At 40.7% G+C, this 22,604-nt stretch overlaps 2 protein-coding genes across 2 annotated transcripts; one reads left to right on the top strand and one right to left on the bottom strand.

The window, feature by feature from the left end:
* Nucleotides 1-16,376: 16,376 nt before the first annotated feature.
* On the top strand, nt 16,377-18,490 carry GCK72_014327 (uncharacterized protein; the record flags this gene model as incomplete). Its single annotated transcript, XM_003102705.2, has 7 exons — nt 16,377-16,516; nt 16,563-16,795; nt 16,840-17,468; nt 17,737-17,837; nt 17,885-18,022; nt 18,071-18,200; nt 18,248-18,490. The coding sequence occupies 7 exons, from the start codon at nt 16,377-16,379 to the stop codon at nt 18,488-18,490; spliced, it is 1,614 nt and encodes a 537-aa protein (XP_003102753.2).
* A 1,024-nt stretch (nt 18,491-19,514) lies between these two features.
* GCK72_014326 (uncharacterized protein) lies at nt 19,515-20,112 on the bottom strand (the record flags this gene model as incomplete). Its single annotated transcript, XM_053730241.1, has 2 exons — nt 19,515-19,859; nt 20,044-20,112. 2 exons carry the CDS (start codon nt 20,110-20,112, stop codon nt 19,515-19,517), a joined length of 414 nt encoding a protein of 137 aa, XP_053585013.1.
* Between the last annotated feature and the right edge of the window lie 2,492 nt (nt 20,113-22,604).

The raw sequence follows: 22,604 nt of genomic DNA, 5'->3' as shown, positions 1-22,604 counted from the left end.
ATTCTATCGCAAATTCGCATTTTGTCGATTTCCGATAAAGCCAACCAGAAATCAATACTTTGAGAGTGGGCAGAACGTTTTTACAGAGCTTTTTCGTTTCCAGAAACTACGAGCTTCGAATAATTTTCAATTACTGAATTTAGAAAACTCTTTCATGGTATTTATTCGGCGAAAAATTTTCAACAAAAATATTCGAACGTATGTTCTTCATGAACATTAGCATACTCTTTCTGTTGTACGAAATCTTCTGTTCGTTTGAATTTCCTATTTTCATACTATGTGGCAAAAATGTTTGAAATTGCAGATTGGCGCCGCGTTTCAGCGAGAATCGAAACCGACGGTCAATCAAATCTCACAAATCATTTTCAAAAAACAATACTATTTGTAAATATAAAAGTCCGAGAGACAACAAACATCACAAAATAAATCAACGGGTTTTGAATTTATTCGAAAATGAGGATCGAAGAAGCTGAACCTAGTTCGAGCTCAGCCGGAGTTGACATGCCACCGGCGAGTGCTGCACTTCTTCGGAATATCGTGTCTACAAAAAATGACGAGGAGTTCATTTCGGCTATCAATAAAGGACGGGAAGTACATGCTGTGATGGGTAAAACCGAATTGTACAAATGGACGGAAGTGCTGAACAGATGTGATGAAATCCTCGAAAAAGCTGTTCAAAAGGTAGATAATAAATTTGTACATCTTTTGTGTCCTGCGAAACATGTTTCCAGGGTTCTTGGCTTCGCCAGTTTTTTGGAAAATTTTAGACTCTGTTTTTCAGAATGAACATGGAAACATGAAATGCGATTATGACACCACACTTAAAAATCATGCAGTTGCCATCGTCCGTTTCACTGTTCTACTGTTCGAATGTACTTCATCAAGACGCATATACAAAAGCGTTGACAGAATTCTATCACTCTTGGAAAGCACTGATATGGATTTGCTTGCCGAGGTGCTTCGTTTGCTCCAAGTCATGGGAAAAAGATCAAAGTTCTTGAGCACTCGAATTCCACAGAAAGAACAACATGCATTGGCATACCGACTCACCGCGATTGCTCAATGTTGGGGAGGAAAGTTAAGAACAGTGAAAATGGCGGAATGTCTGAAAAGAGATCCAAAACTTCCTCTTCTTTTCCCTTTCACTTATACAGATGCCAAACAGCGATCAATTATTGTGGAAAATCCATTGGTATGTTTTTCAAAAAATTTTGAAAAAATCTCAGCAACTTGTTGAATATGCAGAAGTTAAACTCTTTGTCAGTTTCAGAAGGACGAAAGTGTCGGTGAACTCATCAACCGTACAGTTGCACAGCTAAGTCCACCTGCGAGCACGGATTCTGTTCCAACACCTCAGTTTTCAAAAGAAGATCATTATTGCTTGCTATCGCGTGTTCGAATGCTCGTCTCATTCAACGACTGGCACCATCGTTTCAAGTGCCTGATTGTCCGCCTTCTTTCAGTCAGTACACTTGTCTACTGTCGTCTTGGAGGAACAGATGAAAGTACTGTCAGTTCACTTCTCTACAGTGGATTCATTGAGGAAATTGTGGAACTACTCAAATCAGACAGAGAAGCTGATACACAACAAGATCACAGTCTTCATGACGCTATTCAGACCGAAGCGCTCTCGACGTTATGCTCAATAGTTACCTATGAGAAGGAACCCAAGATTACACAGATTCTGGAAGCTCTGTCAGCTGCAAGTTATCACGGATTTCTATCAGTCATGACGAGGCAAATTGTCGATGAACTCAAAAGCAATAATCTCGGAAAAACAGGAAAACCATCAGTTTCACTTGCCACCGCTCTTTTCTCGTTCATTTACCATCTTGCGAGTATAGAGCCTGGAGGAGAAAACCTGGTAGGATCTGGCCTCACACAAACACTGCTCAGTGTCATCGGATTCCATGAACTGCCTATCGAGTGTATCACTTTCGGAACACGTTGCGCCCGCATCATTGATCTGTTTACTACTCTCGATGTTGCTGCTTTCAAGGCAAATAACGGAATGGAGATCTGCGTTAATAGAGTCGTCGTAAGATTATAATTTAATATTAACTTCTTAATAAAAAGCAAAAATTACAGCACGAAATTAACGAATGTCGCAAAGAACAACCGTTCATGATTGATACGTGTTACGATGTACCTTTCGAAGACGAACCAGAACCAAGAGTTGATCAAGAACCAAATGAGGGAAATGGTGAAGATGAACAACAGCAACAACAACCACCAGAAAATCAAGAAGCACAAAATCCTGAAAATGCTCCAGAAGAAGCTAGGGCTGATCCAATCGAGATTGATGAACCTCCAGCGCCAGTTTCATCGCCAGCAATGGATTCATCTTCCAACCCGACAGCTGTAACTGTGGATAGTAAGATTAAAGGAGGACCATGGGAACAGGTTCAGTTGAATGGAGCAACGTGCCACCAACAAAGAAGTGGGCTGATCAAAGGACTGCTTACATTCATCAAGCGAGCTATTGGAGATGGACAATTTCAAGATGTCATGAAACATTTGATGGAGGGAGACCTTCCCGAAGCTCTCATGCATATTCTTTCTAATGCTGAATACTATTCTCCATCTCTCTTCCATCAGTCAGCGCATTTGATCACCAACTTCGTTTACCAGTTTCCCGAAGAGCTATCCTCAATTCAGCGTCGTCACGTGCCGTACGTTATCTTCCAGAGCTTGTTGCGCAAAGAGGTTTGTTTTTTTCTCGATGTTTCATAATGAGTGATAGTAGCTTTTCACTGAGAAAAAATTTAAATTCCCAAAAATTTAGTCAAAATCTGAATCTTGATGGTTACGTAGGATCAATAGATGCACATTTTTTCCATTCTGTTGTGCAATAACCCAATTTTCTTATATCATTTTTACAGTTACCAAACAGCAAAGATGTAATTACGACTCTTGGAAATGTGTTCACTGCTATGTGTCTCAATGAGCGAGGACTCAAACAATTCAAGAGCTACGATCCTTTCGATCAAATCTTCCGCATTGTACTCAGTGTGAAATTCCTGGTGACCTTACGCAAGAAGCGATCAGCAGATGTTTTCGAGTCTGCTCAAGCTATCGGTGGAGCCCTTGACGATTTGATGCGACATTATCCGGATTTAAAGCATGACATGCTCAAGTCTATCATTATTATTCTCGATTTACTTGATGAAATTGGAAGACAGCCCCCACCAGGAGTCGAATTGGTTCCAACTCTCACTAAATCAATGGCAAGAAGTGTTGTGTTTTCACCAAACAATAGCTCCCTTCTGCCACGTGAAGCTCGTGAAGCTAGGGAAGCCCGATTGGCCAGAGAAAGGAATCAACAAAGAGACATTCCAGAACAAGCAGATGAACGTGTTGGTGGTGATGTTGAAGAAGAGCCAATGGAAGTAGAAGATGCTGAGGATTCAGATGTTGACGAAGAAGACAATGAGATGTCGATGGACGAAATGTCCGGAGAAGCTCCTGATCCACCTGCACCCAGTCCGAAGCCAACAAAGCCATTCGAATATGGAGCTGGAATGATGTGTGAAGATTCCAACGGAAAGAAGATTTTGCCCATCGGGGACTACATGATGCTCATTGCTCGTGTCGTTGAAACCATGATGACACAAAGTCCATCTCAAAAAATCACAGAAGAGTTCATCGAGGGGCGAGTTATGCAGAAAATAATGAGACTGTGTCACCTTCCATGTGTTACCACTGAAACAACACAATCTGCCTACACTAGTTCCATTGCAAACATTATCAAGCATATTGTGGTAAGTCCATTGAATAACGAAGAATTCAGAAATATTTTTCCGAACACACGAGTTTGTTATATTAAAAACGTTTTACTTTTCAGAAAGCTGGTTTCCAAAGTCAAAGAAACGGACCAGAAGCAGGACCAAAACTCATGGCAGCAATTGTTGGAGAATTCATCAAAACAATTCAACCTCTCTTCGAAGTCAACAGTGGCGACTTCTCATCTATGAAACAAAAAGACACCAAAAAAGCTACACTTTTGATGCATCTGGATGAGAAGCTGGTCGAGAAGACATTGATGGATCTGAACAGTATCATTCCTACTCTTCTCAATCTCAACAAAAGTCCACTGAGCAGTAGCTACAATGCACCAGACCACCGAAATCGACTTTTTGAAACCTGGAAGATGCCTGAAGGCATGAAGTTGTACGGAATGCTCAGAAAACTTTCGCGAATGCTGTGCTGGGAACACGAATTGGTCCAAACCCTCAAACCAACTATTCGGACTGCCGCCACTCAAACAGAGGGTGAAATGCTCAGCGAACAACCAGCTGATACTCATCTTGATGTTGAAGTCCTTCCTCCATGGGAAGAAGACGTCACCGCGGAGCAGCAGGAAAAAGAAAAAGCAAAGGATTCGAGATGGAAACAAGCTGGAGTTACGCAAGAGGAACACGATTTTTGGGCCAAGAATAAGTCACTTCAAGATGTTGTCTCGAAATCTCATCAAATGGTGAAAGAGTTGATAAACTCTATGGGAAAGCAGGCGAATGTGAACAACCCGAGACGTTTGCGTTCGAGAGAAACTCCACCTCTTCCACTTGCTGCTACACAGTGCATATCCATGATTTTCACTTCTATCTACAAAGATTTGAAATGGGAACCGTCGGGTCAGAACGCAATGAATTCTCCAATGGCTTACGGACGTTACATCGAACTGCTGACTCAATTGAACCATTCATTATTTGAGAGTGGAAGATGTGCTAATCCTGCTCTAGCTCAGAATTTCTATACCTCTGGATGTCATAAAGCATTCTTCGAACTCTTCACCGACAAGATTATTCCATTTTTGGGTGATTACATGCCAGAAGGAGTAGAGCAAACTATGGAAGAATGGTGTAGATTGGCTGGTAAGCTTACTGATCGAAACTCCATTGTCAACGTCGAAGGATTACAACGTCGAGATCGTCAATCTCAAGATTTTGATATGAACAAATACTTGAAGTTGGTTTGCCGCGATATGTTCAACGTCTACAAACAGTTTTTCGAAAAAATGGCTCAAATGCCGGATTGGGAATTGAAGTCGTTGAAAAAAGTGTGCGAAAGTGCTTTCTCCGTATTCAAAGAAGTCGCCAAAAATCTAGTGGAAGAAACCGAAACATCGACTGCTGCCGCCGCTCCCGGGAACGTTTTTGCTCCCATCGATGCTCCTCCAGAAGAATGGGCTCCGGGAATCCCTCGTCCTTTACAGGTGCCAGTAGAAGCTCAACCAGCTCCACCTCCGGTTGCCGATCCACAGGAAGATACAATTGTAATGCTGATGGATTTAGGATTCAGTCGTGATATTGTTCTTTACGCTTTGGAAAACACCAGAAATCCCGACGAAGCTGCTAACTATCTTCTGGCTCATGGAAACGACGTAAGATTAATAAAAACGTATTCTTCAAAAATCTACGATCGCTTTTCAGATACGTATCCAGGAAGTTGTCAATGCCTTCCGTGAGGACGATGTGATAGCTATCGCTCTGCGAGAAGGCGGTGGTCCAGTCGTAGCTGCCCCAGCTCCACCAAACTTCGATGATATTGAACACCAATTGCAAGTGAGATTTTCTAATCGTCAAGGATATGATCTTGTCCGCATTGCCCAACGAGTTCTTCGTGAAGTTGGTGCTGAGCAAGTCTATGAACAGATTTTGTTGTTACACCCAGACGAGACTGCCGAGATAAACGCTCAAAATCTCATCAACGAAATCATGGACAGAATTCGGAATCCTCGATCTTCATATGAGGAAAACATTGCTACCCCACTTATTCCTCCATTGAGCCAACTAAAAATCGAGCAAGATGTATCTTTGAATAGTGCTTGTAAACAGCTCTTCCCTCTGGTGAAACGTCTTCTTCTGGTTTCAAATGATTCAATTCATCCATGTGCCGAACTTATCGTCTCTATTTTCCCAGCAATGACAGAAGAATGGAGAAAAGAGCATTTAATTGCTGAAGTCTGTGGTGAAGATCTATTAACAATGGCTAAAAGTTTAGTTGATCAAGAACTCGATGAAACAGGACGTCCAAAGAAACATGATGTTGCGAGAACCATGGCAAACCGTCTTCACTTTGCTGTTCTGATTTTCGACAAAGTTTCCGAGGAGTACGTTCAATGGATCGATTCAAACGGAATGATTGAAGTAATGCTGACTGCTCTCGACTATTTAGTTCAAAAATTCAAGACTGTTGACTATTTCCAATCTTTGATTACACGTATCATCTGTTGGTATGATTTCTATGCAAAGACTCACCGTTTGATTCTTCGAAGGAAATATCTGGAATCACTCTCTTCGTCGTTGGAGTGGTCTTACCAGGCATACGAAGAAGACGCTATGAGAAGACGTGCAGAGTACACATCCGGAGAGAAAAAATGGGTTGCATTTGATGCACCTTCACAGAAAGCTTTGAATGACGCTTTCTTTGCTGGATCTCGAGGTGTCAAATGTACAGTGAAACGTGGAACGTAAGTGCATTCTTATTTATACAAAAAATTGATTTTGTTTTGAGTATCAATGTTTTGAAAAATTAAAATGTGTTCAATGTAATTATCTATCAGTGTTTTTACAGGCGGCCAAGCAAAAAGGTGGATGTTGATTTCACAACGATGAAGCAAGGAGATGGAACTACTAGAGAAAACATCAAGGCTGAACTACCATCCTCGATTGAAGTATCGATTCCGGATCTGATGGCATCCGAAGCTAAGCTGACCTGGAATGAGGCAGAAAATGATAAATTGTTGAATCTTTCAATCAAAATCATTCAAATTGGTGCCCTGGATCCGAAATGTTCACATTCAATGCTCAGCTTCATTTCACGTTTGACTAAATCTCCCAGCAATGCAGTAAAATTCATCGAGTCGGGGGGAGTAGAAGCAATCCTCCGCCTCCGTGCTCGTTGTGCTTCGACATATCCATTTTTAGTTTCGGTGATTCTCAGAAACTGTATTGATGATGACGCTCTTCTCAGTCATGTGTACGAAAAAACTATCCGTTCGTACGTTGCCATTCCAAATCACACTCCTGTTTCAATGTCGGACTACGCTGCCAGCAAGGCTAAAGATTTCTCGGATACACTCAACCTGATGGCTCCATTGTCTTCTCGAAACCCTCTAGTTTTCACAGAAGCCGTCAATAAACTTGCAAGAATGAATGGATCCGATATTGTTCCTGTGGCGAAAGAGAAGAAACCAACTGTTTCGGTGTCATCTGCTGCTGACGTATCATTCACTTCAACTGCGAGTACATCTAGTGCGATTCCACCGACAACTACATCTTCTAATTCACACGCGGCTGTCGAGAACAATTCCCGAGCTGAGAAGATTGTGAGCCTGATGATTACCGAAGTAATGAACGGAGATTTCCCAACCACTGGACAGACCCGAATGCTCTCACAAGAGAAAATTCTACAAGTTCTTGCCGAAATCATCAAATCTTATCCATCGCTGGCAATCGTTATCGCTGAAAGTCAAGCAGAAGGACAAAGTGCTCTTCATTCTCTCATCGACACCCATATCAGTGCTCCTGCGGACAAATCAGAAACGATCAACGCATTGAAAACGCTGATTGCAGTTATTTCGGCCGCGCAGAACTCAACGAAAGCCCAAGAACTGCTGGTTCTGGATGTTAAAAATGCATTGTCTGCTTACTCGGAGAAAGCGTCGGAATTGAGAATTGAGCAAGCAAATCTTCAAGCAAATAAGGAATCTGAAGAACGCGAAGAGGCTGCTGCAGCATTGAAAAAGCAAGAATCTGAGATACTTCAAAAAATAACTGAGCTATGCACCATTATTGTCATCATGTGCCAGAATTGTCCATCGCATCATCACAGCCACCACTCCGAGCGTCACCGGGAGCGACATTCACAGAATTCCATTATGAAGCTGTTCCACAAGAAAAAGATGTGTGCCGATCTTGTGAAAACTATTCATTGTCTTCAACTCTCATCCAAAGACTCATTAGATGCTGTGAATCAGATTTTGAAGACATTGGATACACTTCTTGAAGGATCCAACACGTCAGCTACATCTTCGTCCTTGAGTATTTCTGCTCCCCGATCATTGATGGAAATTATGGCTGCTGGAAGGCCTGTCGTGAGAGAAAGAAGAGAACTTGCAGGAGGTGGTGTGAATGAACGAGAACTCGATGGTCTTCTGCGTGAAGGAATAGCTTTTGACGGCGAAATGCAAAATCTTCTGAGACGTCTTCAAGGTGATCATTGGAGAGAAAATCCTAGAGCAGGGCAACCGGCTGTACAAGATGAGGAAGGTTCTGAAACGTATGAAAGAGAACGATCCGATAGCCCATCGGAAGCATCTGAACACGCAGGAGATGAAGAAGTTAGAGATGACGCAGTTGAAACCGGTGATGGAGAAGTAGAAATGGCCGATGCTCAAGAAGTTGCTGGAAATCGTCCAGAAGAAATGATCGCAGGTGATATGGAAATTCCTGATGCAGATGGTGAGGACGACGGAGAAGAGGGAGAAGAAGGAGAAGGTGACGACGATGATGACGACGACGATGAAGATGATGATGACGATAATCAGAACGCTGCAGGTGGGGAAGAGGAGGATAATGATCGTGGGGAGGAAGATGACGATGATGATGAGGATGAGGAGGATGAAGAAGAAGATGAGGCAGACGAACAGGACGACGCCATAAGAGTAGTGGAACCAAATCCAGAACCTATTGGAGTCCGTCGGATTTTTGATGAAGACGATGATGATGAAGAAGATGATGCAGATGAAGATGGTGATAGTATGGAAGATGATGTTGCACCATTGGATATGGATGATGACTATTTCGATATGGGAGGTCCATTTGAAACCCATAGAATGGAAGACATCATTTTTCCACCATCCTTCGGCCGTCCAACCGGCACTGCATTTGCGGATATGTTCAGGGACGATTTTGACTTCCTGTGAGTTTTATTAGCTTTTTTATCACTACTTGTTTCATATCGTACATATGCACAAGTCGGTATCAGTTTTAAAAACACCTTCAACCGTTTTAAAGTCGTTATAGGCCACCATATCGGACGGAAAGAAGACAATTGATTCGTGGACCTACCATGGGAGGAGTTATCAGTGAACACCCGTTGCTGACGAGACCACCAGCTGAAAATGAAGTTGTTCGTCGTTCTAACTCTTCTTATCGTGCTGAAATTCTCTCAATGCACACAAGAAGCACACTGCATCGTCAAAATGCCATACGAAGAACTGCAACGGACGGACGAGATTTTGATGCGATTTCACGAGGAATGAGAATGGGAGAGATGCAAGGTAGAATGGTTCTTCGTGGCACCACTGCTCATGGAGAAGGAGGACTGCATACTTCATTCTTCGATCACATATTCGATTTGCGGCCATCGAACGTGGCTTTCTCTAGAGGCGGAGGAGGATATCGATCATACACCACAGCGGTTAGTGAAAAACAGATAGAATTACTGTTTATAGAATCAACTGTATTCTGTTTATTTTCAGGATCGTGAAGATCGCCGTGATGTGCGTGCCAGTCAAGTTGCTACCTGCCTGGAACGTCTCGAGTCGTACACTCTTTCCATGGAACCTATTTCGATTCGATTCGTTACTGTCATTGTTAATTCACATCTTTTGTCCGTTCATTCAGCAAGAGAAGCACAGTTGAAGAAAGAAGCTGAAGCTAAAGCAAAAGCAAAGAAAGAAGCGGAGGCGGCCAAGAAGGCAGCTGAAGATAAGAAAAAACTTGCTGCTCAAGCTCAAGCTGTTCAAACAGTTCCAACATCAGCTCCAGCTCCAGCACCAGAAGAAATCGGACTAGCAACGCCTGCTGCAACAAATACAACCAATACAGTTTCCGAATCACAAGCACCGACTGCTGCACCAACGGCTGCTGCTCGAGGAGAGGAAACATCGACTACTCCAGCAGGAACACTTCCCGATGCCCAGCCGCCACAAGAAGATGTTGCAGCTATAGTTGAACCAGTTGCACGAGAAGAACCCATGGAAATGGGAGATGATGATGCAGCACAAGAAGCACTTCCACAGTCGTCGGCTGCCACAGCTGCTTCTTCGGTTGCGGGAACAGAAGAAATTGAAGAAGTCGAGCGACAAGCAGTTGAAGAGCATGTTCCTGAAATTCGAGATCATAACGATCCTCCTGCTGACGCACCACCTGCAGGAGCAGCAGTCCCAGAAGAAAATTTCATTGCCGAGGAGTTCCGTGCGATTCTCGGAGATATCGATATACCAGACGGTGTAGATCCGGCTTTCCTTGCAGCTTTGCCAGAAGACATGAGAGCAGAAGTTATTCGTGACTACCAAAGACAACAGAGAGCTGAAAGAGCTTCGCGACCAGTACCTGCAGTTCAACCTGTGCCAGTCAATCCAGTTGAACCTGCTGCCGAAGGGGCTCCTGTAGCCGCAGCAGAACAACCTGCTGCTCCAGTTGCTCTTGTGGAGCCTATTGACCCGGTATTCTTGAACGCTCTCCCACCAGAGTTGCAAGAAGAGCTTCTTGCCGAACACGAACGACGACTTCGAGAGGCCGAAGAGCAATTGAGACGGTTAAATGCTCCGCCTGCTCCCGTAGTAGAAATGGATGGAGCTGCAGTCATAGCTTCATTGCCAGCCAACGAGCGAGCACAGGTTCTAGCTGAAATGGATGACACAGAATTGGCCGGTTTGCCAGCTGATATGCAGAATGAGGCGCGGAGAGCAAGAGCACAACACGTCGAACCAAACATGCTCCGTTATCATCGCCTGTTATTCCGTGGTGGAGTTGGAGGTGGTCCAGCTCAGGTTGGAGTCACTAGAGTCAGAACAGCAGGAAGACCAGGTATATACTCGATGCGTTCGTATGTGTAAAAAATTAATTTGATTTTTCAGCTGCACATGCTGGCCCGACTATCGGACAGCAGGCCGGAAACGCTATACAAGCTCCAACTGATCATCCACATCTGCTCGACAGAGAATCCATTTTGACACTCTGTCTTCTCTACTTGGTGGACAACAACAGAGTTCCCCATACACGTCTCCAAAAAGTTCTTCGAAGTGCTTGTGTGAATCAGACAACCTGTGATTTCATTGTTTGGTGCCTGTTGGCTCTGCTGGATAAGGCAAGCGATGCAAGTTTGGATGATGAAGAGGTATGATCATCGCTATGAATTTTAAATTCAATTTAAAAAATTTCAGATCCTTTCCAATGTTCCTGCTTGGCTTGATTCAATTGCTGTTTCGGGTGTTGGTAACAATGAGAGAGCCATAAGAATATCCGAGAATGCTCAAAAAATCTCCATTCATTCAATGCTGTCTGTCCCGATGTGTAGAAACATCCTTGATCTTCTTGCAAGTATTGCTCGGGCTTTCCCCGGTAATTTTTTGCCAGCCATTCTCCGTCACGGATCTAAATCGACGGATGTTGCCAAGCAATCCCCATCCTTCCAACAGTTTTGGACTATGGTTCAAAACAACTCGAAAGTTCCAAAGAACAAGGATTGGACCGCGGCACCAGATCAACAACTTGAAGAATGCCCACTCGGACAAATGCTGAATTCTCTTCGCAAACCAACGATGGCAAAATCGCCGTTGAAAGAGAAAGTACTGAAGGTGGCAAGTCAGATCATGGTAACATTGCCAATGGATACTCTGAAACTGTTAGGAAACGATGATTCGAAGAAGCCACTTGCTGAGAAATTAGAGTTTGTGATACGAGTTATGACAACTGGGTCATGCAGTGCTGATGGACTCGCAGATGGTCTCACAATTCTTTCCGAAGCTATGAGAAGTCTATCCGATTCAACTTCGGTCGATATCTACGAACATCTTTTCACTGCTGTCACCAATCTTGGTAGTGAACTCTTACCTCAAATAGATCGTTTGATTGTTGAACTGGATGAAGCTCAAAAATCGGAAGATTCACCATCTGGATTCTCTGATCAACCATCCACTTCTTCCAAGATTGCCCAACTCGTTGTTGATACAAGTGCTGGAGGACGAACTGCTGCTGGAAGATTTGATGGAGAGCGTGTAGTTATCGATGGAGATCAAAACATGAAACTTCAAATGAGCTCATGTAAAGAACTTCAGCTCCCAGCTGTCACTGCTCTTACAGACAAGGGTGGTTCCCAATATGCTCTGCTCAGTGCTCTTCAGACTCTGGTCAAAGTTCGAACTCATATGAAAGCCATCAGAAAAGAAAAAGCAAAACGAGCAAAGGAAGCCGAGAAGAAGATGAAGGAAAAGGAAAAAGAAAAGGAGAAAGAGAAAGAGAAAGATAAGGAAACACCGACGACGAGTGCTGCTCCACCATCTGATGCTCCCAATTCGGAAAGTGCATCAACTCCAGCTTCATCTTCTGCGAATCCACCATCTTCGTCTTCTGCTAATCCAACACCTGCGCAGGAGCCTGAATCAGAAGAAGTTGCTGATGAAGAACCACGAATCTCTGAACGTCTTCATTCTCTTGAAGAACTCTGGAACTCCCTTTCAGAATGTCTTCTACGTTTGGGAAAAGCATCAGATCCTCATGCAGTGTTGGCTCTTCAACCAGCTGCCGAAGCTTTCTTCTTAGTTCATGCATCTCAACAACATAAACCGAAATCGAAAGAATCCGAAGCCAAAAGGAAAGAGAGTCAAGCTGCATCTTCATCTGCATCCGCTGCTGTTGTAGCTTCATCTGTCTCACATGATGGCCTTCGTGAAGATTTGGATCCAGACACTGCTAAGCTTATTGAATTCGCTGAGAAACATCGTCAAGTTCTCAATCAAGCTCTTCGACAGAACAACGCAGTCCTTTCCGCAGGTGGTCCGTTTGCTATCCTGACTCAATTCCCAAAACTTTTGGATTTCGATGTGAAGAGAAAATACTTCCGAAAAGAATTAACCAAGCTAGAACCATCGTAAGTCTCAATTGATAAAGTTAACCAAACGAAATCAATATTTTCAGAATGCCTCGCTATCGTCGTAACGATGTTTCCGTGCAAGTTTCTCGCAACCGTGTGTTCTCAGATTCTTTCCGGGAACTGTTCCGTTTACGCCCATCCGAATGGAAGAACCGGTTCTACATCATCTTCCAAGGCGAGGAAGGTCAAGATGCTGGAGGTCTTCTTCGAGAGTGGTTCTCAGTCATCACCAGAGAAATTTTCAATCCTAACTACGCTCTGTTCATCACGGCTCCAGGAGATATGGTCACTTACATGATCAACAAGGCGTCTTACATCAACCCCGAACATCTGGATTACTTTAAGTTCGTCGGAAGGCTTATTGCCAAATCTGTCTTCGAACACAAATATCTCGACTGCTATTTCACTCGCGCATTCTACAAGCATATTCTGAATCTTCCAGTTCGTTACCAAGATCTGGAAAGCGAAGATCCTGCTTTCTTCAAATCTCTTGACTTCTTGCTACAAAATCCTATCGATGATCTCGGTCTCGATTTGACTTTCTCAACAGAAGTCGAGGAGTTCGGAGTCCGATCTGTTCGCGATTTGAAACCGAACGGCAGAAAAATTGATGTTAACGACGCCAACAAAGATGAATATGTGAAGCTGGTGTGTCAAATGAAAATGACTGGATCGATCAGAAAACAACTTGATGCATTCCTCACCGGGTTCTACGAAATTATTCCAAAAGATCTTATTTCTATGTTCAACGAACAAGAATTGGAGCTTCTCATTTCTGGTCTTCCTACTGTTGATATCGACGACATGGCAGCTAACACAGATTACAAAGGATTCCAGAAGACATCAACTCACATTCAATGGTTCTGGAGAGCTCTTCGTTCATTTGAGAAAGAAGACAAAGCCAAGTTCCTGCAGTTTGTTACTGGTACCTCCAAGGTACAGTAGTTCTCATAACAATATTTCACCTTACGAATATATTTTCAGGTCCCTCTTCAAGGATTCGCATCACTGGAAGGAATGAATGGAGTTCAGAAGTTCAGCATCCATATGGACAGTCGTGGTGGAGATCGACTTCCCGCCGCACATACATGGTAACGTTTCCAAGTATACCGTTCTACCGTAAACAAATAAATTTTAGCTTCAATCAACTTGATCTGCCGCAATACGAGTCATACGAAAAGTTGCGTCAATCACTTCTCCTCGCCATCCGTGAATGCACTGAAGGCTTTGGATTTGCTTAAATGTATAGATTTGGGATTTTTCCCCTTTATTTTGAATGTTTCTCTTATTTCTTGATACGTGGTCCCCGTTAACCCTATGCACTTTAAAACAGACTCTTTGGTCTCCCACCCTCCCCCAATGTTTTATTCGTCCTTGTGTATACTCGAACACATCCCCAATCCCTCCTTTGCCCTGTTTTATTTCTGAGCTTTTTCCCTGTTCTACTCCTTCAATTATAGTCTCCCCTGAGCAAGTATCATTGTGCTCACTTGTCTGACCTCTACCAGATCAATTATTGTGTATTCTCCATTGTGGTTATGAAATATTGTGAGCATTTTTGATCGAGTAAGAATTTTCACAAAATAATTGAAGTTTGATTGACAAAACAACATTCCAATCGAGATCGCTTACTGCTGCTCCTCTCATAATACGTATCCTATGACCTGAAAATTTTACTGAACACATGTGATATCAAAGGGATATTGTGGAATTCGAGCAATTTATCCCTTTACCCCTCTTGCTCTCTAATATCTCTTTTTTCTTCGTGTTTTCTGTTTCATCCGAAGGAATTCCTCGCTGCGCCGGGAGTTTACAAACTTGATGACAACACAACTCTAGCAGATGGCCGGAAACATGAAAAAAATGAAACGAGAGCCCTTTCGAAATTAGAGTGTTCTTGTCGTGGAATTCGGTGACGTGGTTTGAGTAGAGAGAGAAGGAACACCGGATGTTTTAAAGTTCTACAAAGTTGTAAAATACATCGTTACTCGTCAAGAAATGAGTCACATTATTTTCAGGAAATAAATATATTAGAAGCAAAACAACTCATATTTCGAAAAAAAATGAACTGATGAAAGAACTGGGCAAAAATGAGTCATATCCATGTTATCCCCAACGGAAATAATGAAATATAACGGAATTGGCTTTGAGACCGACTGCCCGATACAGATGTTTTTAATAAAAGTTTTTAGGTTCAACGTTTCAAATCGAGAAAAATAGCAAAACAATGATGAGAAGCCTGTGATGGAACCTGTCAGAACTTCAATAAGAATCAAAGAAGGACCATTCATTCGATTCAATGGTATTCATGAGTTCTTCTTGTTCTTTCAGACATTCAGCTGAGCAGATAAAACAAAAGTTATCTAGATTTTTGCAGAGCTTTCTCTCATATCTCAATCAGATATCATCTTCGTTGAAACTTCATATTTATCAGAAGTCAGAATCTTTATTAGTTTTAAAGATGATGATCTTCTCTCTCCGGAACTCTTCTTCTTTTTTCAGAAAATTCTGCAACATGATCCTCTTATGACGTTATTGTTCTTTTCCATTCATTACTTTTTTTCCCTTCTCTCCTCACGTACTCTAATAGTATTACTCCTGACTTCTGAGTGATAACAAAAAGATAAGAGAAGAGTCATCTCTCTTCGGTGAGCTCGTCGAAAATGACAACTGCCACATTCCTGACATTCCAGCTATTTCTGGGCGGACACTGAGAGAATAGGATAGATCATTTGAAACGAATAGAGATTCGAGAAATAGACGGAATGTTGTCTGACCTCCCGTAGGTCCCCTCAGAAGGGGCATCTTTTCAAAAGACCCGCCTCTTATGATTTCATTCAAAAACAGTGGAAAGAAAGAAGAAGAAGAAGACGAGGAAGAGATCCATTCATTCTTCACTCATTCTACTTCACTACTGATTACTTTATTCTCTAGTTATCACTACAGTAACCCAAGACTGTCGCACGGCCGGCCGCGGTCCACGGCTTTTAGGGCCGCCGAGGCCGCGTATTAACCAAATGGGCTGAATTTTTGTACATCGACAAATCTTTTGGTCCTCTACAAGGCCGCCTGAAGAAGCGAAAATTTTCTATGGCTGGGAACTGAAATATAGAATCGGCCCACGGCCTTTTTGACAGCCTTGCAGTAACCCACATAGGAATCATTCTTACTACATTACTCTTCGATTGAAACTGAAACTTCCAGCTTTCAAAAACTTCAGTAACCTAGATTCCAACTAATCCGATATGCTTGGCACCTCCGAAATATCTCTAGAGACTATTTATTTTTCTGAGGTATTCTTTTCCCTTTTCGGGACAAAACTAAACACCAAAAAAAAACAAAAAATTCTTCTTTCTCCGGTTTTTCCCTTTTCTTTTCCATCTTCCTCCCTATATATAAACATTAAATCCCAACGGATTCCATGTGTCTTTTCTCTTATTTCTGTTGCGCATCTTCACAAAAAACATATACATATTCTCTCTCTTTTTCAGATGATGCTCAAACTCTTTTTAATGTTTATTTGCTGCACACAACTATGCAAATCATTCCACATTACTCCGATGAGTTACTCGGTTCTTTCCGAAAATACTGAAAGTGTTCTCGATCTTTCTGGAAGAGTTCATGAGAAAAGGTAACGAGATTACCGATTCGAAAAGATGTAATTAGCGAAATTTCAGATTTTATCTCCATATTTCAAACGACGCATCCCCATTCTTCATGTATGTGACACCATGTGGAGCTGCTGTTCACTGGCAACTTTTCTCGGTTGAGAAAGAAATGACACTGACGGAAGAATTCGGAATTGTTTCCGATATTTCGAATTCTTTGGAACAATCTGAAAACTTCCGTCTGATTGCTGGCGAAGAAGATAAGAAACGAATGACTTTCTTCGCCCATCGGCTACCAAGAAGTGAGTTTTCTTGCGAATTCTTTCACCAAACAACTACATTTCAGAAGTGATTCTGACTATTCGTACATCTTCATCATCTGCATCTGCTCGAGTCTTCTTCTCTCCATCACTCTTCCGTCTCGAAGATCAATATCCACCCCTTCCACATGATACACGTCTTGCCACGAATACACTCAACGACAATTCATATTCACGAAGAGACGAAGTTTCAACTCAAATTAATTGGAAGATTTCCCCTCAAGTGAGAAATGCTGAACCAGGACGTTACCGTATCTGCACTATCGTTTCTCGTCAAGACCCAGAATTCGCTGGAATGTGTGACCACGTGGAAGAAGGTGTGGAGACTGTGAAATGTGTTCCACAAACGAATAACTCGGTGGTTATTGGACATTTGAGAAGAGACCGAACATACTATGTGACTGTATTCGTAAGAGATCATAAGAGAGGAACATCATCTGCATATGAAGTTCAAACGATTCATATATCTCCATTAACTGAAATTGTCTCTCATCGAAAAGTCACTAGAAATGTTCCGAGAAAACAAAAGAAATCAGCTCCAAGAGTGTTAACTGATGGACAATTGGAACAAGTTGAATTGGAACCAAAGAAGGGAACTTTCGTCAATTTAAAGTTCTTTGTCAATACAATTCCAGAAGGAAATGCGACACAATCAGTGAGTTGACTCTCCACTTGCTATAGATTATATAGTTGTGTTTTGATACTTTCTGAAAGTTCAAAAGTTCTCATCAATAAGTATTACAGTAAGAAAAAGAGGGGAAATCCAGTCCATTCTGTTCTATTTTTAACCCTTTCATCGTCTTTTCTCTTCCCCAAAATAACCTATCATATGGGTTTACTACCTCTCGATTGACGTCATCACTGGGAAGCCAACTGACTTTTATTCTCACAAATCCACATTCCATTCTCTTCTTTCTTTGCAGGCAATGCTCATTGTGCACGCTTGCGATGGACTCGTACGTATCAATTTGTTTCGGAACGGAAAGATTTTGAAGAGAACTGATTCCTTCTCCGGATTCAGAAGGTACATAATTGATGGTGTTGGAAGAGAGAAACAAGAAAGAATTTCAGATTTGTTGTCACAAATATTCGAAGTGGACATCTTCGATTCCAAATTGTAAATGATGATGGGAGCTCGAAAACAATCAGAGTTTGGGCAAGCACTGACTTCGAAACGTCTCCGTATCCAAACCTTCCAGACGACACGAGGTTTGTCTAAAAGATTTAAATTTCCCAGTTATGAGTTCTTCTTTTCAGTGTGAAAATTGTTGATCGAAGTTGTTCTTCTGCTTCAATTCAATGGATTCGAGCTCACGACAGTCACGTCAAATACTGCGTTTACAAAAGAAAAGAAAACTCGAATTTCTTGGAACAACTCGTCAGTTTGGTACGGTTTTCAAGGTCATTACGTTTATTCACAGTCTCTTTTTTCAGGCTGACAATCTTTGCGAAGGGGGTCTTTCTTCTTCAACTCTCGTTGGATGCTACACTCACTCCCCAATTATAACTCATGCTGATTCTCAATCTTTGATCGAAACAACAATTGAAAATCTTCATCCAGCAAGTACTTATCGATTAGATCTTCTGGCAATCCCATTGGATAGACCCAATGCTCAAGCACTTCCATATAGAACAATTTGGGTCAGAACGAATCGATTTTGCGGAATTCACGAATAGATTATATTATTAATAATTCGATCATTTAGATACTACATGATTACGGGTTTCAATCGCTAGATTCTAGTTTTTTCCACTTTTTATTGTACATTCAATTCCCTGTGCTCTTTAATTGTACTTACGGTTGATCTTCTACATTCGGGTACGAATTCCCCTTGAATTTTCAAATCTCATCCTTTAATAAACTGAATTCTTCAATCTTTTCTCGCACAAAATTTACAGGAAAAATTTTCCGACTAGTTTAAGTTCTCCGTTTTCTCGTATTTTGCAGATGATCAAACAAAAAAATGAGGATCAAAAATCTGAGAATCTACGAACACTTCAAAAAACAATCTTTAAATGACCAGAGTTTTTCTTTTTTGCGAGAATGTTTTCCCCATTGGTGATAAAGAAGAGAAAATGAAGAAGAGGACACATAATTGAAAGACATTTGAACGACGGACGCCTCGCGGGTTCAGCCATCCACTATCTCTGAGTGAAGGGAGACTCCGCCCATCTTTTCTTCTCTAGATTCACATGAAGAAAAATGAAAAGTGAGTTTCCAGACATAAACTGATGAAACATTAAAAGTGGTTACCTTTGATGTATTTTTTTAAGGGAAATTGAAGGATAGTAAGGGATATATAATTACCGAGAGAAGTCAGTTACAGTAGGTTGCTTTTCAAATCTCGAACGATATTTTCTGCAGGGACTGTGAAAAAAACGAAAAGCATAAGAATTACTATAGCTTAGAATCGTCTTAAAAATTTATACTCAGAAGGTCTAATCTCTGCAATATTTCAACTTGAACAGTTCACAAAAAAATTATGTTTTATCAAACTCTTGAAAATGTTTTTAAATCAGAGAAAGCGGAAAGTAAAGCAGGGAAAAGAATAGAGAAACATGAATTAAAGAACGAATGACTAGAATTAGAAACTACGGATTGATAGGAGAGAAAAAGCAGGAAAACACGAAGATACATTTCAAAGTCAAAGAGAATCTAACGAAAAGATCGAAAACGAAATAAATAGTTACCGAACACCCGTCAAATACTCTTTTCTTCTTGTTTTGAGTTAATTGATTCAACCTTGGACGAAGAGTCATTCTCTCTATATCCAATTGGATTATTCATTATCTGAGAATACATTGAAAGTTGAGCCAATTGTTGGAATGCCATGTACTGCTGCATTACAGGATTCATGAAAGTTGGAATAAGTGGAGTCATCTGAATTGGTTTTTCTTCTGGAGGAGTTGGAATTTGGGGCGGAGTTGGGTTGGAAGACGTGGATGGAGATGACAGACATGCTTGAGATGATCTCATTTGATGAAGATATTCTACTGTCATCTCTAATATATCCGCCTTTTCCCATTTCGCGTGTTGAGCAGAATTCTGGAATCAATTTTTTAATTTAAAAAAAAAGTGACTCTTACTTTGTGCCCATCTTGAATCAGAATTTGTTTCAGTTGAGATAGCGACTTGTTTATTCGGGCTCGTCGTTTTTTCTCCATCAATGGTTTATTTTTCTAAAAGAAAGTATTTCAAAACTTCAACTTCATCGATTTGAATAACTCACGTTTGTCTTGAACCGAGGACCTCCTCCATCGGATTCAATTTCAGTATCCGAGTACAAGAAAGACGGCATTTCTGGAAAAATAAAAGAAATTTGGATAGAAAGTGGATAAATATGTACAGAAGAAGGAGAAGGAAACAGTGTGAAGAAGGTGTCGAACACAGTAAATACACGTGTTTCCAGTCGGCAAGAGTAAAAAGAAATGAGCAAATAAAGGGATTAATGAGTCGGTCAGAACATGTGTTCAGAAGGAATTTAAGGTGTAGAAAACCTATTATAACTGTTATCATCTTTCAAACAATATTACTTTTGTTCTGAAATTTGAAAAGTGGGCGGAGCTAAAGAAAACAACATGAAATTAAAAATAATTTTTGAATTTTGTTCCATTAATTTGATTAAGTGTCTTTTCTTTTCAAGAAATTAGTATTGTTCTTTGAACAACCTGAACCAGTGTTTTCACAATTTCTACAGTATGCTTTTTCTAACTCAGAATCTAAAAAAAGGGAGGAAAATAGTGGTCGATTGACGATTGGTGAGAAGACGTGTTTCTGAGGAATAAAGAAATTCAGAAGAAGATACAGTAACCACCTTTTTGCTTCAAGATCTTATCGTGTCTGCATTCGCAAAGTTTGAGGAGAATTTCGAAAAAAGGAATTATTTGAAAAGAAAGAAAAGTGGCAGAAGATAATTGAAACATGAGCTATTGATTATGGAATTTTTATCTTTGATTCAGAAAAACGATACATGAAAAATAAAAAATCAGAAAACTAGTTTACAATTATGAAATTTGAAGTTTCATACTCTGAGCATAGAGTTCTCTCAAATGGTTCCTACATGAAAAGAGTAAAGAGAATATTCCCAACGGAAAGATAATCAAGGAGTTTTTTGAGTTCATTGAAACCTTCTCATGATTTTGTCCTCTTCTTTGTCTGAACTTTTTTTCAGTCAACGTCTGTTGATTAGGGAGTAAATGCACATCAAATCTGAGAACCGAAATCCGGTTTGATTTGAAATTTTGAAAAGTTAAATAGTTTTGATAGATTCCAAGTCAAGCTTAGCTTCAACCTAAACCTATATCAAAAGAAAAGTGACACGCAAAATATTCTGATATTAAATCTAAGCTACCAGAAGCTTTTATATCAATGTGAATTTAACAAAAAACTTCTGAAAAAGTTGATTAAATACCTAGTACGAAACCTGAAAAAAGAATAAAAACGATGAAAGTTTATTGTGATTTGATTAAAATGCTCTCTTTTTATTGAGCTACTGCAACTGATTTATGAGACGTTTTTAGAGAACTACCAGGAAAAACTTATGAAGAGAAGACTACGGTACTTCATTTGTAAAAAAAACTGGAAAAAATCTGTTTCCTATGATAACAAAAATGAAGATTTTTATATTAGAAACACTAATTAACACTCAATCTGCAAATGAACTCATTACATCTCAAAAAATGAATACATCAACATTGAGTACATGTACATGAAATACCGTACCCATCAAGACCACCCACAAAGTCAAAAAGATGGGCGGGACACTGCGGGAGGTCTTCCTTAAAAGAGACGGGTGGCGCCAAAAGAAACGATCGATTAGTGTCATCAGTCAGCCAGAGAAAAGGGCCACCCAGATATCAAATGAGAAATAATTTGTCAAAATTTCAAGGAATGTCCCAGGATTCTTTCGGTTTTCCAAATGAACGGGGTCGCTGGGGTCCAAAATGTTGGGAGATGTCCTTTGTAGGTTGCCACCATTTTTTCCTAGAGAAATTATATGTATTCTTGGATAGAAGACGATTGAATCTGAAACATTACTTGCTAAAAATGTCCTGATAGTTGATAGTTGATGTCTTCTTCTTTTTCTTTTTTTTTCTTGTGTGCGATTTCAAACCGAATAGGTGTTTGTAATTTTGTTACAAATGGTTTATTTCAAAGGAGAACTGAAGTCATATTTTTTAATTGAGGTTACGATACTTCACACAATTCTAAGAAACTTTCATTATTGGAGCATATGCATATACTGTAATTTCGTAGATGTTGATATTAATTTACAGCTGAACAAGTATATTTTTGTTTGCTTGTAGTTGACAACTTTTCGCACGATATCTCTATACAATCAAAATAATAAAAAGGTTCTGTAGTGCGGCTGGAGGTTTAAGTTTCAGCGGAATAATTGAAAATCCTCCTAAAAATTTTCTTAAAATATGACAACAACTTTGCAAGATGAGTCGGAACTAAAATTATGTCAACTGAAACAGAATGTCTAGATTTTCTCTACATACTCTGTAAAAATCGAAGCTTTGGGATGATTTCTGGCTCCGAGACACCTTCCCATAGCGGATAATCTTTTTAACTGAACACGCCAAATTCTCTTTCGCAGTTACTTCAGGTCTTTTTAAAGTTTTCTTTTCTAAAAAACCAATCGTTCATGTTGTTTTTTCTTAGTCTTCAATGTAAAAATTCTTTATGGGAACGACAATAAATCAGGTAAACGACGATAAAATTAGACAAGAGACAATCGGAGCGGGAGCGAAACTTGTCATCTCATCTCTGAAAACAGTGTATGAG

Source organism: Caenorhabditis remanei, chromosome IV, assembly GCF_010183535.1.
Source record: "Caenorhabditis remanei strain PX506 chromosome IV, whole genome shotgun sequence".
NCBI classification, from domain to species: domain Eukaryota; kingdom Metazoa; phylum Nematoda; class Chromadorea; order Rhabditida; family Rhabditidae; genus Caenorhabditis; species Caenorhabditis remanei.
The sequence above is the reverse complement of the archived record's forward strand: the minus strand, read 5'-3'. Positions and strand labels throughout refer to the sequence as shown.